A 17,247-nucleotide genomic window follows, 5' to 3' on the forward strand; every position below is an offset into this window, starting at 1 on the left:
ATTCTCTAATTAAGCATTTTTTATTTATACAGATGCTGACAGAAAGTAAAACAAGGAAATACAATTTCCAGATATCCCAAGAAATCAGAACTTGTTGATAACACCAGGGTCCTTGTCTTGTCCCTTGGTCTTGGGAACCCTGCACGTGGCCTCAGGGAGTTGAGATGGCCACCTAGAGTTGCACATCTCTAGGGCCTGAGGGACTCACACAATTTCCTGAGCTGTGAGCTAGAAAGGTCTCTGGTAAAAGGAAGCTACTCTGTATGTTGAGAGTTGGGCATGCCCTCCTAGAATTTCTAAGCAAGGCTAGGATCTCTTATGGACCTAATAGTTGTGAGATAGTGACCCCTGATGCAATGCAGGCCATTGCTGCTGTTCTTGGTTTCCTCTTGGTTGAAGGTAAACATCTGTGGTTGAAGACACTACACACATAGGACCCAGGATGGGTGACTTGAGGTACATCCAACCTGAAAGCCTCTATTTCATTGCTTTCACAGCACTAGAAAGTACTCACAAGCTACCAAAGGAGGGAGGCAACTAGTAGCCCTACCTTGCTGTGCCCCTATGGACAACAATGATCAACATGGCAAGATATTCCTAATGGTGAAATAGTAGTTTTCAGTGTTGGTAACCAACAGCTATGTGGATTAAGGAACACTCAACAGGAGGGAAATCAGGCCTCAGACAAGAAACCTAGCTAACTATCTGGGGATAGTGGATTCATGAATCATAGAAGAGATATACCACTGTCATTTTGCTAGACTAGAATAATTGCCAACTATCTTCTAAATCTTATCTTTATACTCAGAGATAGGTGTAGCTATCGCTCCCACCAAAGAAGCTTCTCTCTTTAGCAAATGGAGATCATTAGAGAAAACCACAACCAGACACATTGCAGAGAATGGGCGGTGTCTATTCTAGACTCAATAAATACATCTGTGGCCAGCACAGCTCCTATACGTATGGGTCATGGGACACAGCAGTAAAGGAGGGCAGAGAGATTATAAGAGCCACAATACAAGAAGTCTGCTGTGAGACTGCCTTTCCTAGAAATGACTGCCAAACCTGAGAAATGACAATATCAATAGACATTCTAATATGGACGAGGGCAGATATCAGGGATCTGACCCCTAGACAAAGAACTACAGGAAGTTAATGACTGCTGAAAAAAGAATTAGCCCCTCCCAGAAATGAGTATTCTAATTGGTTATCCAATACAAAGTGACCAGCCCTGAAAACCATATACACATAAACGGCAAAACATGAACTCAGTAGGCTTTACTTATTTATGCGAAAATGGACTCATCAGATTGTATTACATATTTGTCTGCCTATGTATGCATGTATGTAGGTACGTATGTATATGTGTGTATGTATATATCATCTATCATTCATCTGTTGTCTGTCTATCTGTCTGTCCATCTGTCCATCTATCCATCCATCTATCTAGCTCTATAATAATCAGAGAAAAAGAGGCTATCAATTTGAGAATGTGAGCCTGGACATGGGAGGGGTTAGAAGGAAGGAACAAAAAAGAGGGTCTGGAGTGCGAAAAGAGAAGGAGGGAAGTGCAGTAATTACATTTTAAGTCAAAATATATTAAAAACAATTGCTCAAGACCCTGTTGTGGATGTAGCTCTGTTTGTCTTGCATGAATGAAGCTTTGAGCTAGATCCTCAGCACCGCATAAACTAGTGTGGTTGCACATGCATATAATCCCAGAAGATCAGGAGTTTGAGGTCAATCTTGACTACATAGCAAATTAGAGGTTGGGTGTGAAATTTCTGAGATTCTGTCTCAAGGAAAACAGACTAATCCAAGCCAAATAAAACCACAACAAGAACAAACAAACATAACATACCTTGAAAACATAAAACTCTAATTTTTCCTTAGGATGCTCTGCTCTGTGTTCCCACACTAATTAAAAGGAAGGAGAGCAATCAATGCTAAGTAGCCAAGTCTCTTAAAATTTAGTCATGTTGTAGTTGTAGACTCTGCTCCATCTCAGTGTAGGACCACATGGGCTTATGGATGTGCTTGCTACATGTTATATGCACATGAGCTTGGGTACATGTGTTTGTACACACATACATGTGTATCTATGCATGAGAATGCATGGTCCTGCCACAGTGTCAAGTTCATAAAGGTCAGCACACTCCAGGCTCCACGAGGAAGAACTGTGCAACAACTCTATTCGACCTAATGACAGGGTGGGACTAAAACCAAACAGAGGTTCCGTGAATAGTGCTCTCTGCACACTGCGCTGGGCAATGACAGACAGCTCTGTCCCTTTGTTCTGCATTGTCTCTTAGATCCCAGATAAAGATCTCACTCAGTGTGTTTGTGTTTTTTGGCTTCTGTGTATAGTACTACACTGACAGTTGGGGTCAGGAAAGATGGCTTCCAACATTTCATTTAGGAACATGGACTCCAAGCTGCTGGTACAATGAGGCTGGAGTTTCTGAAAATTAACTTTAAGAGAGTAGATGGTGTGTACCCCTGGAACTAAAGATTCTTCCCAGCGTCTCTCTGCAAGGCCTCCTACAGGGGCATTGTCAATATTGTTGTTGGTCCTTTGCTGGCTGTGGAAGGAGCCCCTAAAAGCTAAGACCTGACTACTTGAATTCTGCTACCCATCAGTTAGCCCTCCTTAAAGGAGAACAATAATAATTAAAAAAAATCAGCGTGTAAGTGTCCAGCAGGGAGTTGTAGCACTCTCTCTGAGGTGGAAATTGAAGAAGCGGCCCCTGAGAGTGTATGCCGTCCTCAGGAGGCAGGAGGAATGCTGAGCAATCTCTCTGAAGGCCCCGTCCAGGCAGAGGACAGCAGGTAGTTTGGCTTTTCCTGCCCTTGTGGAGTGATGAGGGGAAAATGACGCATGGCTTTTAGCTGATGAGTCCACTTTGCAAGACTGCAAGTGCCTGCCTTCTCTGCACTCCTGGGTGGGTCGGGAGATGAGAGCTTAAATCAGAGGCATGCAGGCACTGGCATCTCCCTTTGCTTGCATATCTGTAGCAACACCATGAGGGAGAGGCTTCATTTTTCTCCTCCTACCAGCACCTGCCACCTCTTAAAAGCACCATGAAATAAAAGACATCTCTGTGTGGAAGTGAACCTCAGGGGGCCTCTGGGAGTGGATTTGTTTGCTTTTCTAAATCACTGACATTGCGAGTTAGAACTGAGGGCTGAGAAGCCACACTTGGTGCCTGATGTACAGAGACATGGGAAACCCAATGAGCCAGATTGGTCCCCACAGGGGACCAGGCCTCAGGCAGGGTTGACATTTTTGTGGTCCTCACTTAGCCCTCTCCTAACTCCTGCTGGGGCTACATGGGCCAAGGAGGAAGTTGAATAAATTAGAGCGAACTCCAAACATTCCAAAGAGCTATTGAGAAATGAGCCAAATTTCACAAATTTCTAGGGCAAGTTAGTATTATATAGTTTGATAAATATTATTAAGGAAACAAGTAATTTCCCTCCCTCCTTCCCTCCCTCCCTCTCCCCTTTCTTCCCTCCCTCCCTGCCTCCCTCACTTCCTTCCTCCCTTCCTTTTAATCTCTGTCTCTGCCTCTTTGTTTCTCTCTGTCTGTCTGCCTGTTTGTCTCTCTCTCACTACCCACTTTCCTCTTTCCATGGTTTCATATATGAGCTCATGTGTGTGCACGCTTCACCATCGGAACACTCGGCTTACGGATGCTCTTGGCATGATTCCAGAGATTCAAGCTGAGCCTCTCCTGTTTGCATGACACCAACCAGCCCAAGGTGTAGCCCAGACTGGTCTCAAACTCATGATCTTCCTGCTTCTGCCTATTTAGTGTATCCTAGGGATGTGCCTCACCATGACTGGTCACATTATTTCTAGAAGCATGATGTGATGGTTAATTTTTTTCTCATTTTATTAATCATTTTAGTTACATTTCAAATGATGTCCCCCTTCCTGGTTACCCCTCCACAAGACCCCTTAGTCCTTTCCCTTCTCTCCCCTTCCCCCTTCCCCTTTGAGTCTATGAGGGTGCTTCTCTATCTACTCACCCACTCTCGCCTTATTGCTCTAGTGTCCGCTTACATTGGGGCATCGAACCTCCACAGGACCAAAGGCCTCTCCTCCCATTGATGCCTGACAAGGCCATCTTCTGCTACATATGTGGCTGGAGCCATGGGTTCATCCCTGTGTACTCTTGGGCTGGTGGTTTATTCCCTGGGAACTCTGGGGGATTTGTTGTTGTTCTTCTTATGGGGTTGCAAACCCCTTCAGCTCCTTCATTCCTTTCTCTAACTTCTCCGATGGGGACCCTGTTCTCAGGTCAATGGTTGGCTGTGAGCATCCACCTCCTGGAGTAATTCTTTTCTTTTCTTTTCTTTTCTTTTTAACTTGAGTATTTCTTATTTACATTTTGAGTGTTATTCCCTTTCCCGGTTTCCGGGCCAACATCCCCCTAATCCCTCCTCCCCTTCTTTATTGGTGTTCCCCTCCCCATCCTCCCCCCATTGCCGCCCTCCCCCCAACAATCACGTTCAGTCTTAGCAGGACCAAGGGCTTCCCCTTCCACTGGTGCTCTTACTAGGATATTCATTGCTACCTATGAGGTCAGAGTCCAGGGTCAGTCCATGTATAGTCTTTAGGTAGTGGCTTAGTCCGTGGAAGCTCTGGTTGCTTGGCATTGTTGTTCATATGGGGTCTCAAGCCCCTTCAAGCTCTTTCGGTCCTTTCTCTGATTCCTTCAACGGGGGTCCTGTTCTCAGTTCAGTGGTTTGTTGCTGGCATTCGCCTCTGTATTTGCTGTATTCTGACTGTGTCTCTCAGGAGAGATCTACATCCAGCTCCTGTCGGCCTGCCCTTCTTTGCTTCATCCATCTTGTCTAATTGGGTGGCTGTATATGTGTGGGCCACTCTTAATGGATCTGAAACACCATGGTATCATTGGGAGTGGTGGAAAACAGGAGGCGGAGCCTTTGGAAGAAGAAAGTCACTGGAGTTGTGTCCTTGGGGTTACATTGCCTTCTTATTTTAAATTGTCTATTTAGAAAGTGAATGGCAGAACCAAACTGAAGCAAGAATGAGAAAAGGAAACACAGTATCAGAGAAACTACAGGAACAGCCCGCAGAGGGTGAGGGAATGGTGATGCCCCGGCCAACATCATAGTAGACAGAGCCTTGGGTCAAGGGAAATGGGAAAGGTTTAAGTGATGTGAGATCACACAGACAATCCTTTCCAACCCTAAAGCTTCAAAAATAAAAAGGTGTGTGTGTGTCTGTGTGTCTGTGTGTCTGTGTGTGTGTGTGTGTGTGTGTGTGTGTGCGTGTGCGAGCGCGCGGTATGATGGGAACTTTCTTTGCAAGCTTGAAGACCATGCAGAGCTGGGTGCAGTATTGCACATCTATAATCTCAGTATTTCTAGAATGAGATTGAAGGCTGAGAGAAGAGAATCTCCCAAGCTCATGGACCAGTGAGTCTAGCACACACAGCCATGAACAAAGAACGTGAATCTGTCTCAAACAAAGTGGAGGGTGAGTCTAATGCTGAGATTGTCTTCTGATTCCTGCAGGTATACTGTGTGCCTGTGCACATGGATGCATATACATGCACACACATCATACTTACAAACAGACAAACAAACAAACAAACAAGTGGTCATCTGATCTCTACAGGTATACTGTGCACCTGTGTGTGTGCCTATGCACACACATACATGCACACACATAATGCACACACATACATGCACACACATCATACTTACACATAAATAAATAATAAATAAGGGAAGATCTAAAATAGAAAAAGTTTGGAAGTGTGTATGTGTGGTATGCACACAAATGTATGTGAGATGTGTGCATGTTACAATAGTAGAATCATTTAATAGATGATCATACAGTGATGCAAAAATAGAACTAGCATCATTTAAGTGAGAAGATGAGAGTCCTTGACTTTTCTCTCGGAGCCTCAAGATGCAGTGGCATCAACAGTACTGAAGAGGTATGGATGTCCGCCTTGTCCTCCTTCCCAGGACTACACAGTGGTGCTGAAGGTGACTGGAGCTGTAGGTCCTACTGAAGTGTTTAGCAATGGAATTTTTAAGTTAATTGACACTACACTGGCCCCTGGCTATGTTGCAAAAGTTGAGTTTCTTTCTCACCCAAGTTGCAGACGAAGGCAAAAAAAAAAGAGAGCTAGCTTGAGCTTGCTTCCTCCCCCCCATAGAATTCTCATTTGCTTTCTCTTTGGTTCCATTTTCCAGCCTGGGATATAGGGAATGTCTGACCTATTAAAACAGAGCAGAGTGCTACGGCAATTAAATTGCTAATTTTAGACCCCGGACTACTTTTCTGCCAATGACTTGAGCATTTCAGACCGGGGTTTTGGAGTTATCTAGCTAATTGTAGCTATGATTCACTTCTATCCATCCCCACTACACATACGATGCCTAGACCAAGATGGCCTGGGCCAGAGCTTAGCCAGAAGAAACCTGGGCTGGCATTGTTTACTGACAAAAGGGAAATACGTATTTTCTTACAGTCTGTGGTGATTTCATAGGGAGAGTTGAGTCTGGCGTCTCCACAAGGGGATGTGCTCACGTAGAGGTGGAAGAGGATGTTTTCTCGCAGCCTGTAGCCTCCTTCCTTTACACGGATGAATATTGATCTCTCGGGGTCCTCTTGATGCTTGCTATGGACACAAAGAGGATGTAGGTCACTTACAAGAAAACAAATGGAGATGTCCCAACAGGAGCTTGCTTTTGTCTTGTTTCGTGGAGTTACCAGTTCCCCAGTTTTACTTCTTGAACGCTCACATGCTGTTTGGCCCTTGCATGAACACTTTGGAAACAGACCACAACCCCAAGCAGCAGAACTGTTTCCTGTTTCTATCTCCACCCTCCCTGACCATTCACACTTTAGCTCGCTCTCTCTCTCGCTCTCGCTCTCTCTCTCTTGTGTGTATGTGTGTGTGTGTGTGTGTGTGTGTGTGTGTGTGTGTGTGTTTATGTGTGTAGGTTAGAGGAAAACCTCAGTTGTTATTCCTCAGATTTCAGATGACACACCCACCTTTTTTTTTTTTTTTTTGACACAGGTTCTCTCTGTCTGGAACTCACTTAGGCTAGGGTGGCTAATGAGCCTCAGGGATTTGCCTCTCCCTCCTCAGCTCTGGAATTACAAGCATGTGCCATTATGTCTGGCTGTTTGTTTGTTTGTTTGTTTAAAGCATGGATTCTAAGTGTCACATTCTGGTCCTCATTCTGTGTGACTGTTACTCTACAAACTGAAGTGTCTCTTCAGCTACTACACTGTAAAAAAGTTTATCTTTTATAAGCCAGTTATCTACCACAAAACCATAATCCTCCATGCTTGCAAGGCTCCATTCATGGAGTGTCTTGGGGCACTACTGACTAAAGTAGTCTTAGTGGGTACCAATGTGTATAGTTGAGGGAAGAGGGATTTTTAAGCAGTGTCTGAGCTTGGGCACCATCGGAGTAGGTGGAAACAGCAAACAATGCAGAACTGGCTTTTCTTTTCATCCAGGGTAGATCTTGAATAAACCTATGCCTTCTAATCTTGGAGCTTTGTATTCCTCTCGCTCCAGGAAAACCTTCTTCATTGTCCCTAAGCGCACATCTGAGCACCCAGGCCTCCCAAGGGGAGTGATGATACATAATGGGTACTGAACAACTGAGCTGCACTTTCTCTCCTGGACTCCTTGCAAGTCTCTGGAGGTACGTTCTTTGCCATTTTTGCTGTTTATACACGTTCTACCCCATTGGTGATGGATTCTGTGTTGCAGGGCCTTGAGATTTCACATGCAGATGATTGAACATGTTCTCCTCAGGAAACCTTGAGGCTGTGACAAGTTCATGTGTTACCACCTCTTTCCTTCTGCCCAAGTGAACTCCTTATCATGTGTGGATCTTCTTCCACAGGCCTGGGAATGTCTTGGTCCCCAGTGCAGCGCCAGGCCCATTGAGGGAAACGTTACTTGTACTTGAGGACCTTTGCAGCCATTGCTGGTACACTCATGCTGAGCACGGGTGGGATGTGACTGTCTTTGACTTTTCCAGACAGTTGTGAAAGTACCCAAAATGCATCCAAATCTCAGCAAAACTGGCCGAATGAATTGTCTTCTGTGACGGAGACACATCCCAACTTGAGCAACTGGGTATTCAGTGGAAATCCTTCCCCACACTTGAGGAATTTCCAGCTTTCATTTCTTCCGTTTGACCCCTCACCAGTGGAATGGGTGTGGCAATAGATCATGCTGCTGTGCATGGCCCAGAGTCTCAGATAAAAACTAGTTGGCTGTATTAAGGTATTAAGGTATTGCCTCTATTCGAGTCTGTTTGGCATCTGTTTAGGCCTTCCTTTCATTTGTATGACTTCTGCACATGCTAACGGGTTCACATGAGTGAGCCACTGACTAAAGCCCCTCTGAGATGCCATTATTAGTGGATTTGAGGAACCCAGTTTCAGAGGATAAGAAAGGGCAGCTGGTAGATGCAGGGGAAGAACATTCTGTCAAAGAGACCCATAGCAATTAAACTACTGTGACTAGCTTGGTTCAGGAATGTGTATGAAGTGTCACATGACCAAATCTACCTGTGTTTCTACAGGGCTTTGATGTGTCTTCCAGAGAGACTTCATATGGCAGCCTGCTTTTCCTTAATGGCTGCCATGATGACATCAGAAACTCTAGCATTGGAGCACGTTTCTTAGTATCTCTTCACTCCAGAAATCCTTATTAAAATGTATATGGGAGGCTTGAGAGATAGCTTGGAAACCATAAGGATCCAAGTTTGTTCCCCAGAACCTATGAAAAATACAACCTAGCTCTGTTGGAATGTGTTGAAAGTGGGAATGAGATCCCACATCCAGAAAGGCAGAGAGACAGGGCCGATTCCCATGCCTCAACAGCCAATCAGCCTACTTTATTTGGGGAGTTTCAGGTCACTGAGATGTCCTGTCTCAAAACAAACAAGATAGATGGCTTCTGAGGAATGACATCTGAGGTTGTTCTTTGACGTCCACATGCACACATACACACACAAACACACAAGTACACACATGCACACACATGTATATGCACACATAAAATGTGTGTGTGTGTGTGTGTGTGTGTGTGTGTGTCTAACCAGGAAAGAGGTGAGATCTTGAAGCCTGTCAATATTGATTTTAGTCACATTGACATCTAGAAGTCTAGAGAATGGAACGTATTTGGTAGTGTGGGTATGTGAGAAGAACCTAGGCCATCAGGACAGAGTAATTTGACTTTGTAGGGTGAGGCCTACCAAGTATTGACCATCTATATCAAGATGGCCACTGTGTATTTTGTAAGAGTAGTTTGCCTTTGGTTTGCACAATGCAAATAAGCATGGTCTGGAAATGAGGACTAGGGACAAGAAATAAAATGACTTATGAGCCTGGCACCTGAGAGATGGCCCTAACTCATCACCAAGAACCCTACACTGTCTAAGAAACTCTGCTGGGGAGAGATTCTCAAAACTACACTGACCAGAGAGCAGAGGGGGACCCTTTTCCCTTTGCAAAAATAACTGAACTGTGAGCCCTGCTTGAAGTGGACACGATTTTGTCAGAATTGAGTAGAGGTGTCAGTGTCAACTGGGTACCTTCTCATGGCTGAAATGAAACTTTTACCAGAGAGCAAGCACATCGATCCAAATCATCTCACATTGCACCAAACACTCGTTCAGTTCAATCGATGGAATTATAGTTCCAGAGGGCAATGACTCCTGTTTCCCAAGAGATAGTGAAATCACTGTTTCTTTGCTCCCTCCCCACTTCTTCCCCCTCTTTCTCTTTCCTTCTTCTTTTTTCCCCACTGTCTTTCTCTGACCTGACCTCTCCCTTCTTGAGTGGTTGCTCTTTTTGTAAGAAAACCTCTGTGATCTGAATTGTGAACTGTTGTCTTTTCCCATTACAGTTTATAATTTGAGTAGCTGGCTGTATAAACAACTTATTGAAGGTGTGGAAGTCCCAGGAATGGCTGTTTGACATTTGAGTTTCATAAAGGAAGTTGTTGTTTGAAGGACGTTGTAGTAGCTGTCCAAATGTTTTAATTGAAAAATAACCAAAATTGAATGAGTCGTGGCAAGGTGTATTCCTGTATATCTATGCCTGAGAACTTCCGTGTGGTGATGATGTGTGTAACCTGAAGGCGAACAGGATACTTCTTCGAATAAAATGTTGCGTATAATGCAGACATCTGGAAATTTAACACATCAATGTCTGTGTGGTACTCAAAGGGTGTTCCGAGTCTGAATAAAAATAGATACTATGTGGTCCACAGTCACTTACTGTGTATGGAAACTGACAAGATAAGTGAATGACACATTCTGAGCTGGCTGTAGGTCTCCTTTCCACTACCTGGTTGTCTGGCTTCTTGCTAGCTAAGTGAGGTGTGTCAGTCCAGCCCATGCCAGGGGCCCCTTTACCTCAAGTGCAGCTCCAGCTGAGTGTAGAGGAAGTGAAGAAATGCTCGCCTTGCCACAATCTCAGCGTGACAGTCGTTGACAACCAGCCCCTGGTCACTGATGTGCTCACCACTGATACACTTGGTCCCAGAGGACAGAACGATGACCTGTGCTTGTTTGGTGTCCAAGCCTAGGGGACACAGAGGGTGCTCAGAATAGCTTAGGCTTCAAGGACCCCACTGTAGGGGCTGTAGACACCAGCGCTTAAATGGCTGACATCTATATAATATAGTGATTAATCTTCATTGTTGACTATATTTAAAATCATATAGGAGATTGTTAGACATGCCTCAGGGTGTATTTATGTTTCCAACAATGACCAACTGATGAAGAAGTTTCATTCCGAATGTGATGGCACCATTCTTTGTGCTGGGAACCTTCATGGAACAAAAGAGGGTAAAGAAAAAGCAAGTGGAGTATTGTAGTGGTTTTATTATGCTTGGCTCAAGGAGTGGCACTATTTGGAGGTGTGGCCTTCTTGGAGTAAGTGTGACCTTGTTGGAGGAAGTGTGCCACTGTGGGTGTGGGCTTTTAGATCCTCATTCTAGCTGCTTGGAAGCCAATCTTTTCCTATTTGCCTTTGGAACAAGATGTTAAATTCTCAGCTTCCCCTGCACCACGCATGTCTGGGTGCTGCCATGCTCCCTCCTTGATAATAACAGACTGAACCTCTGAATCTGTAAACCAGCCACAGTTAATGTTGTCCAAGAGTTGCTTTGGTCATGGTGTCTGTTCACAGCAGTAAAACCCTACCTAAGCCAAGTATGGATAATCCTCTTTTCTTGCTTCCCAGCCCACTAAGAAGCAAGATTCTCTATACTATTATGCCATCCCCAGAAACAATGGGCTGACGTCTCTGAAACCACAAAAGTAACTAATTCCTCCCTTTAAATAGTTCTCAGCTATGTTGTACAGCCATGCAGAAGTCAAGTGCTGGGTTGATATACATCATTCTGAGAGCTGGGACTAAGAGCAGCCTGGTCATCCTTGATTTTTGCCCCAGTGGCTGATGATCTGGTAGGAAGTAAGGATTTTATTTTTGTTGTAGTAGAAGCCTGTGGAAATATTGATATTTGAGAGAAAGAAGAGACAGTCATAGCCAAACCTATCTCTTGGGGGAGAAAAAGGGGCCACTGCAGGGGTTCCTGCTGATACTTAAAAAGGTTGGGCTCTCAATCATGTGTGCTTTAACAGCACGAATCCAACCTTCAAAAGTTTTGCCACAGGTCCCTGCCCTCCAGAATGACAGCAATATCCTCTCTGTGAGAGTCACTGATGGGGAAGTGTTTGACACAGAACGTGGTGTGGTGACCACACGAAGGACTTCTGGCCTGACCTCTGCCCTGCAGGAACATTTACATTTTCTGTGGAGAGGTGGCCCAAAGCATGACTTGAATATATGTCTGTCAGAGGCTCATGCATTTGAAAGCCTACTCACTCGGTAGCAGTGCTGTTCGGGAAGGTCGTGGAACATTTAGAAGGTGGAATCTCATTGGTTCACCAAGGACAGGATTGTCATTTTATAGCTGGCCACATTTTCTAGTTTCTGTCTGCTTTCTGACCATGGGTGCAACATAGCCAACCATCTTTTGCTGTTATACCTTCCTGCCTTTAGAACTGTAGGCCACAATAAACTTGTCCTTCCTTATGTCGTTTCTTGTCAGGTATTTTGCCACAACAATGGGAAGAGTTACTAGGATACAAGATGTTGGGGAGACACCTGTGCCTACTTGTTGTCTATGAATGTTGGCTTTTATTTCCTTCAGCTTTCAGGAACCATGTGAATAGTAGAATTCAGATGACCTCATTTCTTCACCTTCTATCCAGAGTGTGTTTCCCTGTCTAAGTCCTCCTTATCTCTGCCCTTTGTCTCACTCAGCACACTTGAGCACTGTGGGGATGCCTGCCCTTCAAAGTCTAGTGTCTCAGTAGAGGTAAGTGACTCAGTAGAGTACTGAGGTTTTTATGTCAGTAGAGGTCTGCCCTGAAGCTGAAACAAGGATCAGTAGTTTGGAACACTCAAGAGTGTGTGTTTTATGTACATCTTGTACCTCAGGGGCAAGGTGAAAGTAGAACATGGCTATGGGGTCGATGTTTAGGTTGCTTGGGGGCATGGAAGTGTGAAGGTATGTGACAGGGCACAGGGTCAAGTTCAGAACATGCCCACTCTATAATTATATTTTATAGGCTGTGGCTGTGGCTGAGGCTGAGGCTGAGGCTGAGGAAGCAATGTCTAAGGTGAGCACTCCTCCTGTTGGTTGTCCTGTTTATGATTGGAGACCATAACAACAGGGAAGGGTCAGTGCAGACAGAATGACCGGTCCTACCCTGAGACTACCACAACTGACAGCAGCCTTGCGAAGGAGCTTTGAGCTATGCCCATGGAAGCTACCTGGGATCTGGACTTGGCTCTGATCTCATTCCAGAGGTGGGGGGTGGTTTGCTGTGATTTAGGGGCACATGTCTATGTGTATATCCTGACTCTTCAAATGTCTTTTTCCTTTGTATTTGTGCAGTGCACGTAGCACTGTAACTACAGAAGAGCATTTAAAATGTTCTACACTTTTACACATGTGTTATAATACATCCCAATTACATTAATCTCTTCAGCCTTTCTTTTCCTCATCTGACCCTCACCAGCTTCCCCTTTTCGGGTAAGTATCCAATGTCTCACTTTCACGTCTTTCTGTTTCGTTTTTGGTTTACTTTGAGACTCTTATGATCATGGGTAGATGGGTATCGACTGGAGCAAGGGCACTCACTAGTATGGTCACACCGCTGAAGACAATGGCTTCTCAGGGAGGGGCCAGCCCACTTGAGTCCCTCCCTCATCTATGATGGAATATTGATGGGCCCACTCTCGTGCAGGCGGCTGCAGCTGCTGTGAGCTCATGAGTGCGGTGGCCATGTCAGCATGTCAGCATTTCATGTCTCTGCTCTCTCTTGTCGGGCTCATGCTAAGGGCACTTTAATACAAGCATATACTACACATCGGATACATTTTCTCTATAAGCTCTACACTCACTGTTCTCATTCAATCTTATTACTGTCCCCTTTCTCCCTAGACACTTCTGAATCTATTTTTTTATGTCACATATATATGTATGATATATTTATCAATGCCTATTATTATAGATACCATTATGTTTATATAGATAACTAAAACCATATATATGCATACATGTATATAAAATATATACATATCATACATGTATCATGTATATGAGTACATATGTGCATATACATGTATATATACATACATATATCACATACATTTCATAGCATATATGATATATGTATGTATATACATACATATATATGATTTTAGGTGTCTCTATAAAAATCTTTATTTCCCAATCTTACACCTAAGAATAATGTCCCAAATTTATAATATCAATGGAAATGAAGGGAGATTCACACTGGAAGTCTTATCCTCTTCCAGGAGCTGTGGGGATAGATGAGAGGAAGCAGGAAGCAGAACTTCCTTCTGCTCATATCCAGACCTTTCTCTGTCTGAGAGTTGACTCTCCTCCCAGCTCTGTGAGGTTGCACAGAGCCACCAAGGGGGCATCTGCAGTTTTTTCTCTCCTCGATGGTCTATTTGGGGTCACAGAACTGCTGATCTTTGGGACTTATAAAACCCAAGAAACATTTTTTTTTTTTGTGGAATGATTTATAGAAGGATGAAAGTGAGCTTCTGCCTGTGACCAATGGAAAGAATTATAACATATCTGTCACCATTGCCAGAGGCAGTTTGTAAAATACGTCCAGTTATCATCACCGTTGTTTAGAATCTCTCAATACATGGTGAAAACAGAGCATTCAGAGGCTACATTTACTGAACGGCTACTTTAAAAAAAGTCTCTTTGAGGTGTCAGAGATATGGTTCAGTGAGTATACTGCTTGTGCAGATATGAGGATCAGATCTGAGTTTGCATCCTCAAAAGTAACCCCAGCACTCCTGCAGTGGGTGAACTGGGAAGTGAGGACTGGAGAAGTCCTGGGAGCTTATACGTAGGGCAGCTAGCCTGCAGGGGCAAATAAGAGACCCCGTTTCAACAAGGTGGGAAGTTAGGACTCACACTAGAGGATATACACATACATACTCAGAGAGAGGGGGGAGAGAGAGAGAGAGAGAGAGAGAGAGAGAGAGAGAGAGAGAGAGCGAGCGCGCAGAGAGCACCTTGCACTCAGGCATGATGCATACTGGTGCATATAAAGCTCCCTAAATAACCAGTCTCTGACCAATAAAAGGGGGGCTACTCTCTTCCTTGGCTATCTCAAAATTTTTACCCCCACCTCCCAAATTAGATCAACCGTTAGACGTTGACAGATGGCCTTGCTAACATGAAAAGACGTCCTGGATTTTTCAAATGCACTTTCCACAAGGCAATGCCCATTTGCTCATAGCCAAGGGAACGTTGTTAACAAAAATGGCTTGCTGGAAACCTTGAAGACAAACCCTAAATTTAAGGTCTTTAAAATACTATAAGGGTGACCGCCGTTGGGGAGACTCCAGAGGACTAGGAATCAAAGATTATTCCTCTGCCCTCCTGGGTAAAACTGTAAATACACAGATTCTCCTCTACTCGCTGGTGAATGCCTTGAGAATAGAAACCTGAATTTCCATGAGCTCCTCTGAGAAGGGGCTCCCCAGGAGTCTGTGTAATTAGAGAGATTGCTTCAGCCCCTGTTGGAGAGTCCAATACAAATTAAATTTCCAAGGTCCTGCAACTGAAAGTCAAGGGGATGGGGTCAGGATGCTACCAGCCCTGCTATGTAAGTGTGCACACTGCTGTTCGCTGAGTTTTGAATTCTGTGTAGTATGTGGTGTGTGGTCTGTGCAGAGTGCTGGCTTAGCCTCAGATTTTTTTTTTACTGGACTCTGTTAAATTCTTTGATAAATTTATGTATGAACCATTTCTTTAAAGAGAACGATATGTAAATTGGCCCCCCTAGTGGAGCAGAACTTCCATTTTTAATAAGAATTACTTCTCCAAGTGCAAACAGTGAAGAGAGACTTGTAAAGTACTCATGTAGACTTGCTCTAAGTTGAGAGTTGTTCCGTGAGGACTAGATCCTGAGACCTGAGTAACCTCTGTCTCTACTTCCTCCCCGACCCTCCAGCTTGCACCTTCCATTGTGGTACAGAACAGGGACCAGATAGGGAGCAAAGGGAAGATTGTGTAGCTGTGAGAGATCAGAGAGAAACTGAGGAGTGCGGGAAGGGGAAAGGAGGCAACGGAAAAGCATGTATGCACTGGCTGCAGTTAGTAGAGCGTCAGTCCACTGTCCTCTGCTATGACGCTAAAGCAGCTGACTGGGTTGCTTTCTCTCCTGGACAGCTCCCCAGCAGAGTCTGCCCCTTTCCTCCTTAGAGAAGCTGAGGGGAGGCTCTCTGCTTCCTACCTACTCATTGCTTGCTTGCCTGGCTTCTCAACTTCCGTTTCTTATGAGGCGTCCGGTGTTCAGGACATATCATCTTTCTACTATTGTCCTCGTCCTCTGTGGTGGGATTTAGTTTTTCCCCAGTGATCTTTTGAAGACATGATTAGTTCTCAAGTCAGCAGCTAAAAGCGAAAGTAAAATACAGAATACAAGCAAAACCCCTTACACTTTCTGCCTGCAGGGATAGCTGAAAACAGACACACACCATAAGTGCCTTTCCTTGGGTCCAGGGATCCTCCTGCCTCAGTTGCCCCCTAGGTGAGCTGCCTTCTGGTTGGGTGTCCTGGAGGCAGAGTTGACAGCCATTTGTCAGCAGGGAGCAAGCCAGCCAGCCACCTCTCCCAGGGTGCCTGGGAGCCATTTTCTAATTGAAAGAGTTAACAGGATCCATAGGCTGTTGGGGTACAGTTAATGAGGATACTCTCTTGATGGAGAAAGCATTTTTTTCCCCAGAATCTAGCTTCATTAAAGCTGGTATTTTGAGTGATGCAAACTAACGTGTTTTTAACCTTCCCTTAAAGCACTCAGCGTTCAGATGGCTGGCACATGCGTACCCTAGCTCAGACTACTGTCTGGGAGCAGCCACTGTGGCTCCTGAGGCCCTGGCTTCTTCTGATTCTGTGGAAATTAGAGCTGTAGGAAGAAAAGAGTGTGCTTTCCCTTTGCCCCTCATTAATTCTTAACGCTGCTTGACTCCAGGCTCTGCCATACTTAGTACAATTATGCGGCTCAAGAAATGCATTATTTGCTGATTCACTCTTCATTAATCTCACCCACAACGTGCCAGCACCAAGCTAAGTAACACTGGAGACATAAGACACTTAAGGCACAGCCTTATTCTTTAGCATGTATTTGGGGAGACAGTATAGAAGAGGGTCTGTGAAATATGAGAGAGAGAAAGAGAGAGAGAGAGAGAGAGAGAGAGAGAGAGAGAGAGAGAGAGAGATACACTCACACACAGAATCACATTTTCATCATTTTATTCAGTGTTTGAACAGGTCCTGAGAGATGGCATATTGTAGGTAGAATTAGAGAACATGCCTAATCTCCCTCTGTCTCTGTTTCTTTCTTCTTCTTCCCTCTGTCTCTCTGACTCTGTCTTTGTGTCTCTGTCACTGTTTCTCTCTGTCTCTGTCTCTCTGTCTCTCTGTCTCTCTGTCTCTGTCTCTCTGTCTCTCTGTCTCTCTGTCTCTCTCTCTCTCTCTCTCTCTCTCTGTGTGTGTGTGTGTGTGTGTGTGTGTGTGTGTGTGTGTGTGTATGTATGTATGTCAGTGAAAAGTTTATTTTGGTACCAGTGGGAGATATGTAAACAAAATGATAGGT

General features: G+C 44.5%; 1 protein-coding gene across 1 annotated transcript in view; it reads right to left on the bottom strand.

The window, feature by feature from the left end:
• Positions 1-17,247, bottom strand: part of Adarb2 (adenosine deaminase RNA specific B2) — a 538,180-nt gene that overhangs the window by 45,994 nt on the left and 474,939 nt on the right. The window contains 2 exon segments of the mRNA NM_133302.2: positions 6,514-6,665; positions 10,438-10,606. Coding sequence (NP_579836.1) covers positions 6,514-6,665; positions 10,438-10,606 — 321 coding nt within the window.

Source organism: Rattus norvegicus, chromosome 17, assembly GCF_021556685.1.
Source record: "Rattus norvegicus strain SHRSP/BbbUtx chromosome 17, alternate assembly SHRSP_T2T, whole genome shotgun sequence".
NCBI lineage: Eukaryota > Metazoa > Chordata > Mammalia > Rodentia > Muridae > Rattus > Rattus norvegicus.